The 14,638-nt window shown below is 43.7% G+C and overlaps 2 protein-coding genes across 9 annotated transcripts in view; one reads left to right on the plus strand and one right to left on the minus strand.

Annotated features, from left to right (window-relative positions):
- Nucleotides 1-200: 200 nt before the first annotated feature.
- UQCC6 (ubiquinol-cytochrome c reductase complex assembly factor 6) lies at nucleotides 201-6,281 on the minus strand. 5 transcript variants are annotated; one of them, XM_066263264.1, is made up of 3 exons: nucleotides 6,147-6,281; nucleotides 2,381-2,543; nucleotides 201-369 (listed from the first exon to the last, which is right to left on the minus strand). In XM_066263264.1, exons 2-3 carry the CDS (start codon nucleotides 2,486-2,488, stop codon nucleotides 274-276), a joined length of 204 nt encoding a protein of 67 aa, XP_066119361.1. In that variant the 5' UTR covers nucleotides 2,489-2,543; nucleotides 6,147-6,281; the 3' UTR covers nucleotides 201-273. The 5 variants fall into 5 exon arrangements, with proteins under 5 accessions (XP_066119361.1, XP_066119397.1, XP_066119388.1 ...); XM_066263300.1 differs by having other exon boundaries at nucleotides 6,131-6,234; XM_066263291.1 differs by having other exon boundaries at nucleotides 6,056-6,234.
- Nucleotides 6,234-14,638, plus strand: part of TDG (thymine DNA glycosylase) — a 33,846-nt gene continuing 25,441 nt past the window's right edge. For 2 of the 4 annotated variants that reach the window (XM_066263209.1, XM_066263229.1), the window contains exons 1-2: nucleotides 6,317-6,448; nucleotides 10,670-10,858. In XM_066263209.1, the coding sequence (XP_066119306.1) occupies nucleotides 10,785-10,858 (74 nt within the window). In that variant the 5' untranslated portion in view covers nucleotides 6,317-6,448; nucleotides 10,670-10,784. Of the gene's footprint in view, nucleotides 6,449-8,268; nucleotides 8,353-10,669; nucleotides 10,859-14,638 lie in introns of those variants that run through there. The other 2 variants (XM_066263219.1, XM_066263238.1) reach the window with 2 other exon arrangements.

The following is a 14,638-nucleotide window of genomic DNA, read 5'->3' on the forward strand; positions in this document are numbered from 1 at the left end:
ATACTTTATCTCACATGATATTCACAACTAAATATCTATTAAACCATATTCAAGAACCTAGTGATATAAAGTTTTGGCAGTTTTCAAGAAACATTGGTGAAACCAAAAATAAATCTCAAGGCATCAGTTAAAATCTCTGTGCACCCCCCTCTTGCAATTAGCACTGTGTTAGGTGCTTAAGGACAAGTAGTTAGACACAATATATTTCAAAAATATATATTTAAGACTTATCATTCACAGAGTTTTGGCAGAGTTGTACATATTTTGAGGTTTCTACTGCTGAGAAGTTTGAAGTTTGTGTTGTCTTTCTTTCAGTCCCAACAGCTCCGTTTTGAGCTCTCCAGGCTTTGGTGGAATTTCAGGTATTGTCTATTAAAAAAAAAAAAGCCAGTGCCTTTTAGACTATAATTAAATATGACCTGAAAGAATTCAAAGCAAGTAAAGAGTTAAAAAGAAGAAAAGTATCTTGCTACTCAAGAGTAAGCCTTTATTGTAAGAACCAATGATTGATCTAAATCCCCTTCCAGCCCTGTATTAATGACTCTACCATCCATGCTGTCTTAAGTTCCACAGGACTCACAGAGTGAGAATCTGCATCACTATCAACTGACAGATCATTAATTTGAATAAAGCTTTCCAAATTTGGAAATTTATTCCTGCACCACTGACTGACTCTCCACCATGCATAAAACAGCAAAAAAATATAAAACTGCCTTCAGGAAATGCCTGAGAAGGTGACTTTTCTTTGATAACCACTTTAGTGAGATAATAATTCACATACCACATACCATTCACTTATTTAAAGTATAAATTTGCCTGACCAGGCAGTGGTGCAGGGGATAGAGCATCGAACTGGGATGCCGAGGACCCAGGTTTGAGACCCCGAGGTCACCAGCTTGAGCGTGGGCTCATCTGGTTTGAGCAAAAGCTCACCAGCTTGGAACCAAGGCTGCTGGCTTGAGCAAGGGGTTACTCGGTCTGCTGAAGGCCCGCGGTCAAGGCACATATGAGAGAGCAATCAATGAATAACTAAGGTGCCGCAACAAAAAACTGATGATTGATGCTTCTCAACTCTCTCCGTTCCTGTCTGTCCCTATCTATCCCTCTCTCTGACTCTGTCCTGTAAAAAAACATCAACACACAAATAAAGTATAAATTTAATGGCCTTTAGTATATTCATCAAGTTGTGCATCCATCAGTGTGATTTATTTTAGAACAGCACAGCCAAGAGAAACCTCATACCCATCACCAGTCACTCCTATTTCCACACAACCTGCCCACTTCCAAGCCACCGCCCTAGATGACCCTTAATCTACTTTTTATCTCAATAGATTTGTCTATTCTGGACAGTTATATAAATGGGATTATACAATATGGAGTCTTTTGTGACTAGTTTCTTTCACTTAGCATGTTTTTAAGGTTTATCCATGTTGTCACATATAAGTATTCCATTTCCTTTTTAGGAACAAATAATAGTCCATTATAGGGATATACCACCTTTTATATGTTCATTTATCAGTTGATGGACAATTTGACTGGTTTCTACTTTTTGGCCCTTATAAATAATACTTTTATGAATATTTATGTACAAGTTTTTGTGTGGACATATGTTTTCACTTCTCTTGGGTCTAAACCTAGAAACAGAATAGCTGGGTCATATGGTAACTGTATTTAACTGTTTGAGGAACAGACAAACTGTTTTCTACAGCAGCTACACCCTTTCACATTGCTAACAGCACTGTATGAGGGTTTCTGTTCCTCCACATTTTCACCAACACCTGTCCTTAGCTATTTTTGTTTTTGTTCTTTTTTAATTAATAGCTACCATAGTGATTATAAAGTGGTACCTTACTGTGGCACAGTTCTTTTGTGTAGCTTATATTCTAGTGGAGGAAACAAAAAACAAATAGAGACAAAGTAATAATTGCAAACAATTATTTTGAAGCTGTCCAATGGACCCTCATTGCTGCAGGAGATACTAGAAGAAAGACTTGAAGTTTTGAAGAAGGAAACCAAGACAAGATCTGGGAGAAAAGCATTCCAAAAACAGAAAAAGCATGGCCTTGAGAAGGAAACAGGCTTGATGAGTGAGAAACAGCAAGGAAGCTGGTGTGGCTGCAACAGAGGGAACAGGAAGAAATGATATGAGGTAAGGCCAGTGGCAAGCAGGTGCAGACTGTGTAAGACCTTAAACTGTGTGATTTCTGCCTAAGTCTGTGTAAGAGTAGCCCATGGCACTGCTCTAAATGCAATTGAATGTCATCATAAATTTTTAGGCTCAAAGCAGATGTAGTCCTGATTTCATTTTAAGATCACTTTTGCTGCTGTAGGGAAAATGGGGTAGTCCAAGAGTTAGGAACGAGGACCCTCCTGCACTTACCAGGTCCGGCTGGTAGTACCTGTGCACCACCTGGGACCCCGCGAACATGGCAAGAAGACTAGCTGCGACCATCTTCGTGTAGGTGGTCCAAGTCACGCCCGCGGGCATGATGAGCCGGCTGGCTGGGCGAGGAGGAAGCAGGCGGTGTTTGAAGGTTTCCAGGCTGGGAAACAATTGGGGGAGGGGGGGGGTCAGAATACCTGTGTTCTCTCCCACCCTGGCAGCCCGGTATATGCAACCAAAAGGGCGCAAAGAGGGCACGGTCCCCTCCAGGCCTGAGACCAGCCTTCAAAGGTTTCTCAGCGTCCAGGTTGGGCCTTCAGAATTTAAAGGCAGCTCAGTGCCCCTTTAAACTCTCGGAGAACTGCTGACCATACTCCCGCTGGCTCCACAGGCGCCCAGGGCGAACTGTCCCGCAGAGAGCCTGCGCGCTCGGCGGCGGGCAAAACGCAGGTAGGAGACGCAGCAGACTGCCAGTGGACAGAGCGGGAATTACAGCGCCCGGACCCGCGGGACACGAAAGAGGAGGCAGTACTGCGCGGCCATGTGACCCGGCCGGAGGTGGGACTTAGGGCTGGATCCAGAACATTTTAAAAACCTATTCCCAAACCTTTCCCAGACCAGGGTTTTGTCTCTCTTATAACTCTCCCTATAGTATGATTTCCCTAGCAGATGTCTAGCCTTGGGCTCCGCTCTGGCTAGATTATTTTTCGCTGATTGATTTATTTTAAAGAGAGAGGAGAGAGAGACACATCAATTTGTTGTTCCGCCTATTTATGCATTCATAGGTTGTCTCCTGTCTGTACCCTGACCAGGGATGGAACCTATACTGTTGGTGCAGAGGGCTGATGCTCTAAACAGCAGCAGCCCTGCCATGGCCTGGCTAGATTATTGCATCATTTGTCCTTTGGCATACACAAATTGCTTGTGTTAACTACCTTTTACAAGCATGTGGAGACTTGTGAGGTGAGGTCACTGTGGACTGAGTGAAGTTTAAAGCACTCTGTCCTTGTGCCGGCATCCTTTGATACCTGAAGCAGTGCACTGAGACAGCTATACCCTGTGCTATGGTGCTACTGGTAAAGAGGCGCTTGAAGTCAGCAACAGTTAATTACACATTTTTAGGTTGTACTTTGGTTATGGATTGATTTTTATTAAGCAAAAGGTTAATGCAAGACAATTCTGAAGGATTATGGTTGTGTATATTCGATAAATATGACACACTCACTTTTAAACACTTAAGGAGGTATGGAGGTATATTTGACATATTTAAAGCATACGATTTGATGTTTGACACACATGTATACCTGTGTAACCATTCTTACTATCAAAATGATATCTCTCACACCCAAAAAGTTTCTTTGTGCCTCTTTCTAATTCCTCCCCAGAGCCTCCCTCCCTGGCAACCACTGTAAGCAAGCTTACTAGGTTCTTGAAAGGGAGAGGAAGATTGGGAGGAAAAGGGAAACAAGGGGAAGTAACTTGGCCCTTCATTTGTTGTCCCATCATACAAGGTCTCTTTGAAGTTAAGACATATTTGGCAAAGATTGGAGATTTCTCCTAGGTTTCCCCAAGCAATGCTCACAGCAGAACAAGTTTGTCTTCCAGACAGATTCAGGGTGGTAAAAGAGACTCTGATGGGATAGGAGCCACTTTGGTGATTGCTTCACCACTCTTAAGTTCAATGTCCTGTTCCCCAACAACTCTCCCAATCAACTCTTCATAAAACAGAACTAAGCAGAGGCCGCTGATCTGCTGAGGTTATGAGCTGGCACAGCCAGGAGGCACAGCAACCACAGTGAGACAGATCCTGGCTGCTCAAGGGTAACTCTTTCTTTTTCTTACTTTTTTTTAAGGGTAACTCTTTCTAAATGAAAACCTGACTAAAGTTTGCAGCTCTTTACACATACGACCAGTCACCAGAATTCTGCTATCAGTGAGGCAAGCCACTTCCTTTAAAACTTTTCTAGACTGTGATCCTAGGTGGTTAAAAAAAAAAGAACAGGGAAGGAGGCTATGCTGCTGTTCATTAACTTAACAACTATTCCATAGATACTGTTTTGTACTGGTCTTAGCCTATCAACAACCGAACTTGTGACTACCAAACTTTATGGTTCTTACGATGGCAACATACCCTTCAGCAATAACCATCAGGAAATTTTGAAAAGATCTAAGTTTATTATGTAGAAGAACTAAAAATTACACAGCATACCTGGGGCCTAAAAGTGAGGTTGCAGGTAGAGAAAGCAAGCACATTCATGTGCCTAGGCCTGTGGTTTTGCTTTTATTGGAGTCAACATGGGGGCCTACGGTTTCAGAGTTCACTCTTTATCAGTGAATTTAAAACAAAAGAGTGAAAATTTAAAACACAGGGAAAAAACAAGAAGTAGCCCAAATGGTCATTTATTGAAATCAACCAAGATTCCTAAAACAAAGGAGCCTCAGTTGGGGGAGACAGCATGGTTCTTTGGGGTTTTTTTGTGTGTTTGTGTGTGAATGTGTATATTTTGGATAGCCAGTTTATAAAGTCAATGCCTCTTTAAAATTAATGCCTGGGAATTAAAGCTTAAGTCAGGTACTTGTATTACAAGAAGAGCCCTGGTGGGGTGGTTCAGTGGATAAAACCCCCTCCCAGCTCACCAAGGTCACCAGTTTGATCCCTGGTCAGGGCATGTAAGAAAAGCAGTCAAGGAGTATAGAACTAAATGAAACTAAGTAGAACAGTGAGTTGATGCTTCTTTCTCTCTCTCTCCCTCTCCCCCCACCCCTCTATTGATGGGGGAAATTTTTTCATTATAAAAAGAAGAAAAAAACAAGTGTCAAGGTTTACGTGTATCTACCATGAGTCAGGTTCTGAGTAGTACCTACTAAGGGTCACAGTATTTGTAAAAGTTCTGAAGTGTTTAAAAATACTGTTTTAAACAACTGACATAATATAAATAAATTATTTTGTATTTACTCGTGAAAGCCCTTTCCTAGAGCCCAGAATGAAGAAGCCGCATGAAGCACAGAGCCACAGTCATCTGCTAGCCTACACGTTACATTAGTGAGAAATAAACTTTTGTTGCTGCTGTAAACCAGTGAGTTTTTGGAGTCATCTGTTACCACAGCTTAAGTAGGAAAAAGTAACTGATACAGCAGCCATGTTTTCATTATGCAAACCAGAGAAAATAAAAAGGTATGTCCATTAAGAGTTACTTAAGTCCCTGTACAAACACCAGTGACAACTTGAAAACTAATGAGACAAAAAGAGCCACTGAGAAAAAGGGGTAGTCTGGAAGGTTATAAAGATGCCTGAATGACATCTACTATCATAGACTTCAAACATTAATATTTTTACATATCCAAAGTAAAGCAGACAATGATTTCTGTTAAGTTTTACATATTACAAAGCAGTTTTACAATCACCTTAATTTACAGATTAGGAAGCTGAGGCCCAAGATGGTACAGTGTGGCCTGAACTCCCTTTTTTTTTTTTGATGCCATAGACTCTTCTCCATCACGGTTTATAATTAATACAAAAGTTTTTAATCAGGATGAAATTTTGGGTCCAAAGGCCTGAATAATCCTTATTGCTAAGCTTAACAGCCACACCTACACAGCGTCCCCATTCATCCCCACCAACCGCCAATCACTCGCCCACCACCCAGCAGCTGGAGGGAGACGAGAGCTTACGCCAGCAGAGCGCTCCTCCTCCCACCTTTTCTGTCCTCCGCCCTTCCCGAAAGGCCAAGCGGCAAGCAGAGGTACCGAGATGGAAACAGACCTGATTGGGCTGCCCCGCCACACGTGACGCCCACAAGCCTCGGGATTTGGCTCCGAACAAACAGAAGGGCCCCGCGAATTGGGGGGGGCCTCACTAGAAGGCGGGGGAACCAGAACCGTGGGGGTGGAGCTTGAGCGTTAGCTGCTGCCCCAGTTCTGCCAGCAATTGTGTCCAAGTCTCTGGTTCTTGTCCGACCGCTGTACGTAGGCCAGGATAGTACAGCGACCAGTCGCTCGCATGCCAGGCAGGAACAGACGTTCGCGCGAGCAGCAGCCGGTAATGGAAGCGGAAAACGCCGGCAGGTAAGGCTGGGCGGAGCGCCGCCCCTCCCCCCGCGCACCTGGCGGCGGGGCTGGCCAGCGGGCGCGCGCACGCACGCAGGGGTCTTGAAGAGCCGGCCCGAATACAAAGGCCGGGATCGCGCGTGCGCACTGGCTGTCTGCTGCGGCCCTCCTCAACCGGTCGGGTCAGACGCAGAGTTTCGAGCTCTTGGACCCCTCTTCTGTCACTTCCGGTGTCTAGCTGGCTTTAAAATGCTTTAGTAAGCACCCAGCGGTCGCCTGTTAACATTTCTGGTTGCCACTCTTGGCTGCCCCTCATTATCATGCAAAGAGCTGAAAACATGGATTATCACTGTAGCCCTTCACGAGTTTTCATTTTAGAGTTAGGTTTATTGTGTTTACTAAAAGCAACGTTAGGGGCCGCAGTGTAGGCAGCATTGCTATCCTAGAGCTCTTGAATTCTGAGACTCTGAATAACACTCCCAGGAAGTCATCCAAAAATGTCTTCTAGTGGTCTTAGGGACGAACTTAAGAGTCTCCTTTTTCTTTTTTCTCTTTCTTTTTTTGAGAGAGAATCAGACGGACAGACAGGAAGGGAGAGAGATGAAAAGCATCAATTCTTTGTTGTGGCGCCTCAATTCATTGATTACTTTCTCATGTGCCTTGAGGAGGGGTGGGGAAGGTGCTCCAGCAGAGCTAGTGACCCTTGCTCAAGCCAGCGACACCATGGGATCATGTCTTTGATCTCAGGCTCAAGCCAGAGACACCCCCCTCCCCCAGGGACCTCAGGGTTTTGAACCTGGGTCCTCAGTACCCCAGGTTGACACTCTATCCACAGTGCCACTGCCTGGATAGGCTTTAAGAGTCTACTTTTTTTTTATTTTTTTATTTTTAATGGGGTGACATCAGTAAATCAAGATACATATATTCAAAGGTAATATGTCCAGGTTATCTTAAAGTTCAATTATGTTGCATACCCATCACCCAAAGTCAGATTGTCCTGTCACCCTCTATCTAGTTCTCTTTGTGCCCCTCCCCCTCCCCCTTCCCTCTCTCTCTCCCCCCTCCCCCCAAAGAGTCTACTTTTAATATGTCCTTTGGGGAGTGTTAGACCCCTGAAGAAAACCTATTGCAAAAGCAGAGATTTTGAGGAACTGGCAGAAAATGGAATAAAAAAGTAATTAGATGTGGTAAATAACAGGGTCTTTTTTATAAAGTGGTGCTCTGTAGTGAAATAAAATAAGTATTAGACCAATGAAGGATTATCCTGATTCTTTTGAGTGGCTAATGGGTCTGAACTTATGAGACACTTCACTTCTGCGAATCTGTTCATGTCTGTAAAATAGGGCATCTCTGCAATCCAGTTCTGACATGCTGTCAATCTGTGTTTTGTGGAAGGGGTTAAGTAACCAAAATAGTCTTAGAGTTTAGGAAAGGAGATAACTGTAGATAAGGTGGAAATTTTTATCCTGATTTGTGGATCAAATCCTGAATAAAATACTCCAGTTCTTTCCCAGAAGAACTTTACAGAGAAAAGAATTCGCCAGAACTTGTGGAAATTACTCTCTCCTTTGCAATCTTACTTCAGATCAGAATTGAAACTTAGGTAAAGCCTACCATCAAATGAATTACATGTTACAAGACCTTATTCAGTGTCTTATAAAGCAAAGTAAATGGTCTCTGGTACAATGTTTAGCTCAAAACTAACTTATATTCTGTCTTCACTTAATCCATAGGGTTATAGACCATTTTTGTGTTTTGACTCGTAGAACTTTTAACCTCAGGAAATACGTATGGAGACTTCTGCATTAAATACTGACAGAGTTTATCCTTGGGAGTTCTGAAATGACACCCAGATAATCCTGTAGAAGTGGTTCTCGGTCACCATTACTTTGTGCTAATCAAGGAATGGAACAGAATGCTGGGTAAAATGAGTTTGCTTTTTATTTGGGAAGATTAACTTCAAAATATTCAAAGAAAAAAAAATCCATGGATATAGACTCTTTACAAAAGAGAAGATAGTTCAAGAGTCCTAACAAATAACTTACAGCCTAACCAAAGGAAAAAAGGAGGAAGAGAGCCAGTATGTTTCTAATGAGATGAATCATGAAAAGGGCATTTACCAAAGATGAAAATAGGATACCAAATCAAAAATGACTGGAAAAGTGTGACGTGGACCACTGAGAATACAGACAAGAAAGATTAACCCTCAGATGAGACTAAGCATTCTAGAAGTGTTAAGAGAGCAAGAAGAACTTTTTTAGTTAGGTGTGGACAACGAGGAAGTCAAGAAAGATTTGTTTTTTTCTGCCTAATTTACTGGCATGGTGTTAATAGTGACGGAAACATAAGCACTTAGTTCTGATTTTGATTTTTCATTTCCTATGTTAAGAAAAATGATTGCAGCCTGACCTGTGGTGGCGCAGTGGATAAAGCATCGACCTGGAAATGCTGAGGTCGCTGGTTCGAAACCCTGGGCTTGCCTGGTCAAGGCACATATGGGAGTTGATGCTTCCTGCTCCTCCCCCCCTTCTCTCTCTCCTCTCTGTCTCTCCCCCCCCTCCTTTTTTTTTTTTTTTTTTTTTTCTGAAGCTGGAAACAGGGAGAGACAGTCAGACAGACTCCCGCATGCGCCCGACCGGGATCCACCCGGCACGCCCACCAGGGGCGACGCTCTGCCCACCAGGGGGCGATGCTCTGCCCATCCTGGGCGTTGCCATGTTGCGACCAGAGCCACTCTAGCGCCTGAGGCAGAGGCCACAGAGCCATCCCCAGCGCCCAGGCCATCTTTGCTCCAATGGAGCCTCGTCTGCGGGAGGGGAAGAGAGAGACAGAGAGGAAAGCGCAGCGGAGGGGTGGAGAAGCAAATGGGCGCTTCTCCTGTGTGCCCTGGCCGGGAATCGAACCCGGGTCCTCCGCACGCTAGGCCAACGCTCTACCGCTGAGCCAACCGGCCAGGGCTACCCCCCCCCTCCTTTCTAAAATAAATAAATAAATTTTAAAAAAAATTAAAAAAAATAAAAATAAAAATGATTGCAGACTGGAAATGAGGGAATGAATGTAAGACATTTAAAGCTCAAGGTCAGTGAGGGCATTTAAGAAAACTTGTAGCTGCTCTAGCAGAAATCATATTTCCTGGCCTGGATGAGTTGGATTTCAAGTGAGAGGCCAGATTACAGCAGATTTTAAGAGTTTGTAGACAACAGTAGAGGAACCTAAGCCCAAAAATAAATGCATGGGTCCATTTTTCCAGAGTCTTTCAGTGGAATCTGCCCTCTTAATTTTGGACTTTGATCCTAAACAAAATATTTACTTCTCAGGCCCTGGCCAGTTGACTCAGTGGTAGAGCGTCAGCCTGGCATGTGGATGTCCTGGGTTTGATTCCCCATCAGAGCACTCAGGAAAAGCACCCATCTGCTTCTCCACCCCTCCCCCTCTTGTTTCTCTCTCTCTCTCTCGCTCTCTCTCTCTCTCTCTCTCTCTCTCTCTTCCTCTCCTGCAGCCATGGCTCGATTGCAGCTAGTTGGCCTCAGGCTCTCTTGCTGAGCAGAGGAGCAAGGCCCCAAATGGGCAGAGCATTGCCCTCTAGTGGGCTTGCTGGGTGGACATGGGTCAGGATCTCTCTGCCTCTGCTCCTCTCACTGAATAATGAAACAAAAAAAAATTTACTTCTCAGTCATTATTGAGCATATTTAAAAGGAAACAGTGACCATTAGGCTATAGTAAGTTCAGAAAAAAGCAAGATCTACCAAGCTGTCATTCCCTTTTAGATAATGATACTAGACTAGACAACATCAGGAGGATGATAGCATGAGGTACCTAAAAAAATTATCTCCTGCTGTTTTTATTATTGTCATGGCAAATTTATTATATACAAGGCACTGTTTTAAGTGTTTTACATGTGTTAACTAATTAATCCTCATAACCAGTGAATTAGGTGCAACTATTTCCATTTTGCAGATATGGAATCTGGGACATAAAGAGGTTTCAGAAGTTGCCTGCAGAGCTAGTAAATGGCAGAGCTGAAATTAGAGCCCAGGCAATGTGGCTTCCAAGCCTGCCTCCCTAACTGTGCTGTACCCCTTTTGTGTGTGTGTGTGTGTGGGGGGCACAGTAAAGATGGACTGATAGCAGTCTGATTAAGTGAAATCAAAACTGGTTTACTAGTGAGAGAGTCAAGGCCAGGCTGAAGAGAGGTCTACACTGATGTGCCATTTAGCTTTACCCCACTGTTCTTTTCAGAAGTCTGACAACTTCAGCATGCTGATGAAATGATAAAATTTGTGACCTGACTCTGGAACAGGCTTGTGGGATTGATGGGTTGAATCAGAATCCGGATCTATCCCACCTTGCTGGAATGGTGAATCATCTTTTACAAAAGAGGCACAATCCTTTGCTTAGGTGTGGAAAAATGAATATGAGTGTGAGATGGTAAGAGGTGATTAAAAAAATATGGGGGCAGTTTTCATTGATGGTGAACTCAGCATGAATCAAGAGTATTTTGCAAGTGCCAGTAAAACTGAAGTATTGGGTTCTGTAATATGTCTCCAGAATGAGGAAGTTGATAGCCCTGCACAGTTTCAGGATGATGAGGCTATAGTTGAAGTATTTTTATTTTGTTTGCTTCTGAGCACCAAAATATAAGAGGAGTAGTTAAACGAACTGGGGACTCTGGCTTATTCTTTGTGTTTGTGTTTACAGTTTCTGGTAAACTGCACAGCAAGTACCCAGTAATGCATAGTGAGTATATACACATCCACTTAAGCCAGTGGTTCTCAACCTTTCTAATGCCGTGACCCCGCAATACAGTTCCTCATGTTGTGGTGACCCCAAACCAAAAAATAATTTTGGTGGCTACTTCATAACTGTAATTTTGCTACAGTTATGATTTGGAATGTAAATACCTGATATGCATTATGTATTCTCATTGCCTCTCCTGCACCCGTCCACTGATGACGTCAGCAAGCGTCAGACACACGTAGTGAGCTGCTATGGACTGTGGAGCGCCCCCCCTCCACCCCTTAGGTCCTGGACGGATGATGCAGTCACGTCTGCGCATGACCGCAGGCATTCAGTTTGGAACGCACGTCCATAACGGTATGCGTTCAAGCTGAATAGCGCTGCTGCAGACGGTAGCGCAGCTTCTCAGCGGCTGAAGCCATTGGAAATATGTATTTTCCGATGTCTTTAGGCGACCCCTGTGTTTTGGTCCTTCGACCCCCGCCGGGGTCACGACCCACAGGTTGAGAACCGCTGACTTAAGCAATATTGAATGTAGTCTTTAAATAGATATAACGGTATTCCATCATAATTTACATAGCTATCCTTTTTTTTGAACATTTGGATTATTTAGCATTGTTATTTTTGTAAGGATTCAGTGTTGTATATGTTTGTGTAAATGAAGATGATAAAATGTTGCTATAGAGTGAATGTTTGTGTCCTTCCAAAATTCAAATGTTGAAACCTAACCTCCAATGTGAATGTATTGGGGGGGGGGCCTAGGAGGTGATTAGGTCATGAGGGCAGAGCCCTCCTAAATGGGATCTGAAAGAAGTCCCAAGAGAGGTCTGTCACTCACACACACACACACACATACACACACACACACACACACTGCCCTGTAAGATACATGGAGAAGGCGGCCCTCTGTGAACCCAGAAGCAGGCCTTCACCAGACATTTGAGTCACCGGCGCCTTTAAAGTGAATTTTCCAACCTCCGGAACTGTGAGAAAGAAATGTTTGTTGTTAATTATCTACCCAGGGTATGGCATTTAGTATAGTAGCCTGAAGGAATTTAGACAAGTATATTTATAAAGAGCAACTTAAATCTTTAAAATAGCAAAAATTAGTTGTGGATTGAAGAGATTAGAGTTGTTTTTTTTAGGAAAAAAACCTTAAAGAGTTAGGTTTTTGAAATACAGCAAAATCTGACTGAGTTAATTGGACTCCTCAGTCAGCTGTGTGTGTGTGTGTGTGCGTGTGCGTGTGTGTGTGTGCGTGTGTGTGTGTGTGTGTGTGTGTACATGCACGTGTGTATGTTCTGAGAGCTGGTTAACGTGACTGCACAGGTTTCAGGTGCCCAGTTCTACAGCAGCTCTCTGTATACCGTATCGTGTGTTCACCCCCCTTCATACTTGTAAGTTTGAGGTCAGGGAGTTATAGAAAATAAAAATGAAATTTTGGGAGTACGTCTAGACCAGGCATGGCCAACATATGGTCCGCGATTAAATTTTTAATATTCTCAACACGACACACCGTGGAAATGAAGTCAGTGGTACTTTTTAAATTGTTATACATAAACTACGATATCTTCAGTAATCTTCAGCTCAACTGATATTTGTGAACAAACTTTTCCTTTAATGAACCTAAATAAAAGTACAACAAGATCAAGATTGAATGATTTACATTTGGGGGCTGTGTTAAGAATAGCTACTACAGCCTGACCTGTGGTGGTGCAGTGGGTAAAAGCGTTGACCTGGAATGCTGAGGTTGCTGGTTCAAAAACCCCAGTCTCGCCTGGTCAAGGCACATATGGGAGTTGATGCTTCCTGCCCCTTCCCCCTCTTCTCTCTCTCTCTGTCTCTCTCTCTCTCTCTGTTTCCTCTCTCTAAAAAATGAATAAAAAAATCTAAAAAAAAAAGAATAGCTACAAGTTTAGAGCCAGATATTAAAAAAATAATAGGCGATGCAAAGCGCCTCAACACATCACATTAGTTTTTTTGTTAATTTGTTGTACTAAATTACTTACATTTATTCATAAACAAATTACATAATAAAACTTTACTTAAGCGAATTGTTTTTGTATTTAACATTTTTTAATTTTAATATTTTGTCCAGCCCGGGGCAAAAACTGTTGGCCACGCCTGGTCTAGGGTCTGGATAAATTTGGCTCTATTTTCTACACATTCTTCTTAAGTGTAGAAATTCCCAAACGCACCTCTTATTTTCATGGTGAAGGAAGTGAGCTTCTGCGGGAATGAATGACTTAACTTTTTTTTTTAAAGATTTTATTTATTCATTATAGGGGGGGGGGAGAGAGAGAGAGAGAGAGAGAGAGAAGGGGGGAGGAGCAGAAAGCACCAACTTCCATATGTGCCTTGACCAGGCAAGCCCAGGGTTTTGAACCGGCAACCTCAGCGTTTCCAGGTTGACACTGTATCCACTGCGCCACCACAGGTCAGGCTGACTTAACATTTTTTTTTTTTTTTTTTTGTATTTTTCTGAAGCTGGAAACGGGGAGAGACAGTCAGACAGACTCCCGCATGCGCCCAACCGGGATCCACCCGGCACGCCCACCAGGGGTGATACTCTGCTCACCAGGGGGCGATGCTCTGCCCCTCCGGGGCGTCGCTCTGCTGCGACCAGAGCCACTCTAGCGCCTGGGGCAGAGGCCAAGGAGCCATCCCCAGCGCCCGGACTATCTTTGCTCCAATGGAGCCTCGGCTGCGGGAGGGGAAGAGAGAGACAGAGAGGAAGGAGGGGGTGGGGGTGGAGAAGCAAATGGGCGCTTCTCCTATGTGCCCTGGCCGGGAATCGAACCTGGGTCCCCCGCACGCCAGGCCGACGCTCTACCGCTGAGCCAACCGGCCAGGGCTTGACTTAACATTTTTTAAGTGCTCTTTTGTAGCCTTTCCTCTTGTACAGTGACAATTATTGTTAAGAAACATTGCAGGATTCTGACTTATGAAGTGGCAGTTACTACATATAAATACAACCATGGTATTTAAGAAGTATTTTTACATTAAAGATAAAAAAAGTTCATGCTGCTTACAAATTTAACTATTATTAGAAAAAATGAAATTAGTCAGAACTCTTTTGTTTCTTAGCTTCAAGTTCATAAAGGTTTTTGTACAGCTGTCGTTTTTTTCTTATGCCAAGTAATGAGAATGTGTAATTCCCCCTCTTTCTTTTTTATTTTATTTTATTTTATTTTATTTTTTGTATTTTTCTGAAGCTGGAAACGGGGAGAGACAGACAGACTCCCGCATGCGCCCGACCGGGATCCACCCGGCATGCCCACCAGGGGGCAATGCTCTGCCCACCAGGGGGCGATGCTCTGCCCATCCTGGGCGTCGCTATGTTGCGACCAGAGCCACTCTAGTGCCTGGGGCAGAGGCCACAGAGCCATCCCCAGCGCCCGGCCATCTTTGCTCCAGTGGAGCCTCGGCTGCGGGAGGGGAAGAGACAGAGAGGAAGGAGAGGGGGAGGGG

The sequence above is a fragment of the Saccopteryx bilineata genome, chromosome 1 (genome assembly GCF_036850765.1).
Source record: "Saccopteryx bilineata isolate mSacBil1 chromosome 1, mSacBil1_pri_phased_curated, whole genome shotgun sequence".
In the NCBI taxonomy this organism is placed as follows: domain Eukaryota; kingdom Metazoa; phylum Chordata; class Mammalia; order Chiroptera; family Emballonuridae; genus Saccopteryx; species Saccopteryx bilineata.

What these genes read in the sequence shown, in the direction of transcription:
- UQCC6 (XM_066263264.1), bottom strand. Translation starts at nt 2,488, where the DNA reads ATGCCCGCGGGCGTGACTTGGACCACCTACACGAAGATGGTCGCAGCT. An exon ending in GGTACTACCAGCCGGACCTG is followed by an intron (nt 370 to 2,380) that starts GTAAGTGCAGGA and finishes TTTTTTTAATAG; the next exon opens with ACAATACCTGAAATTCCACC.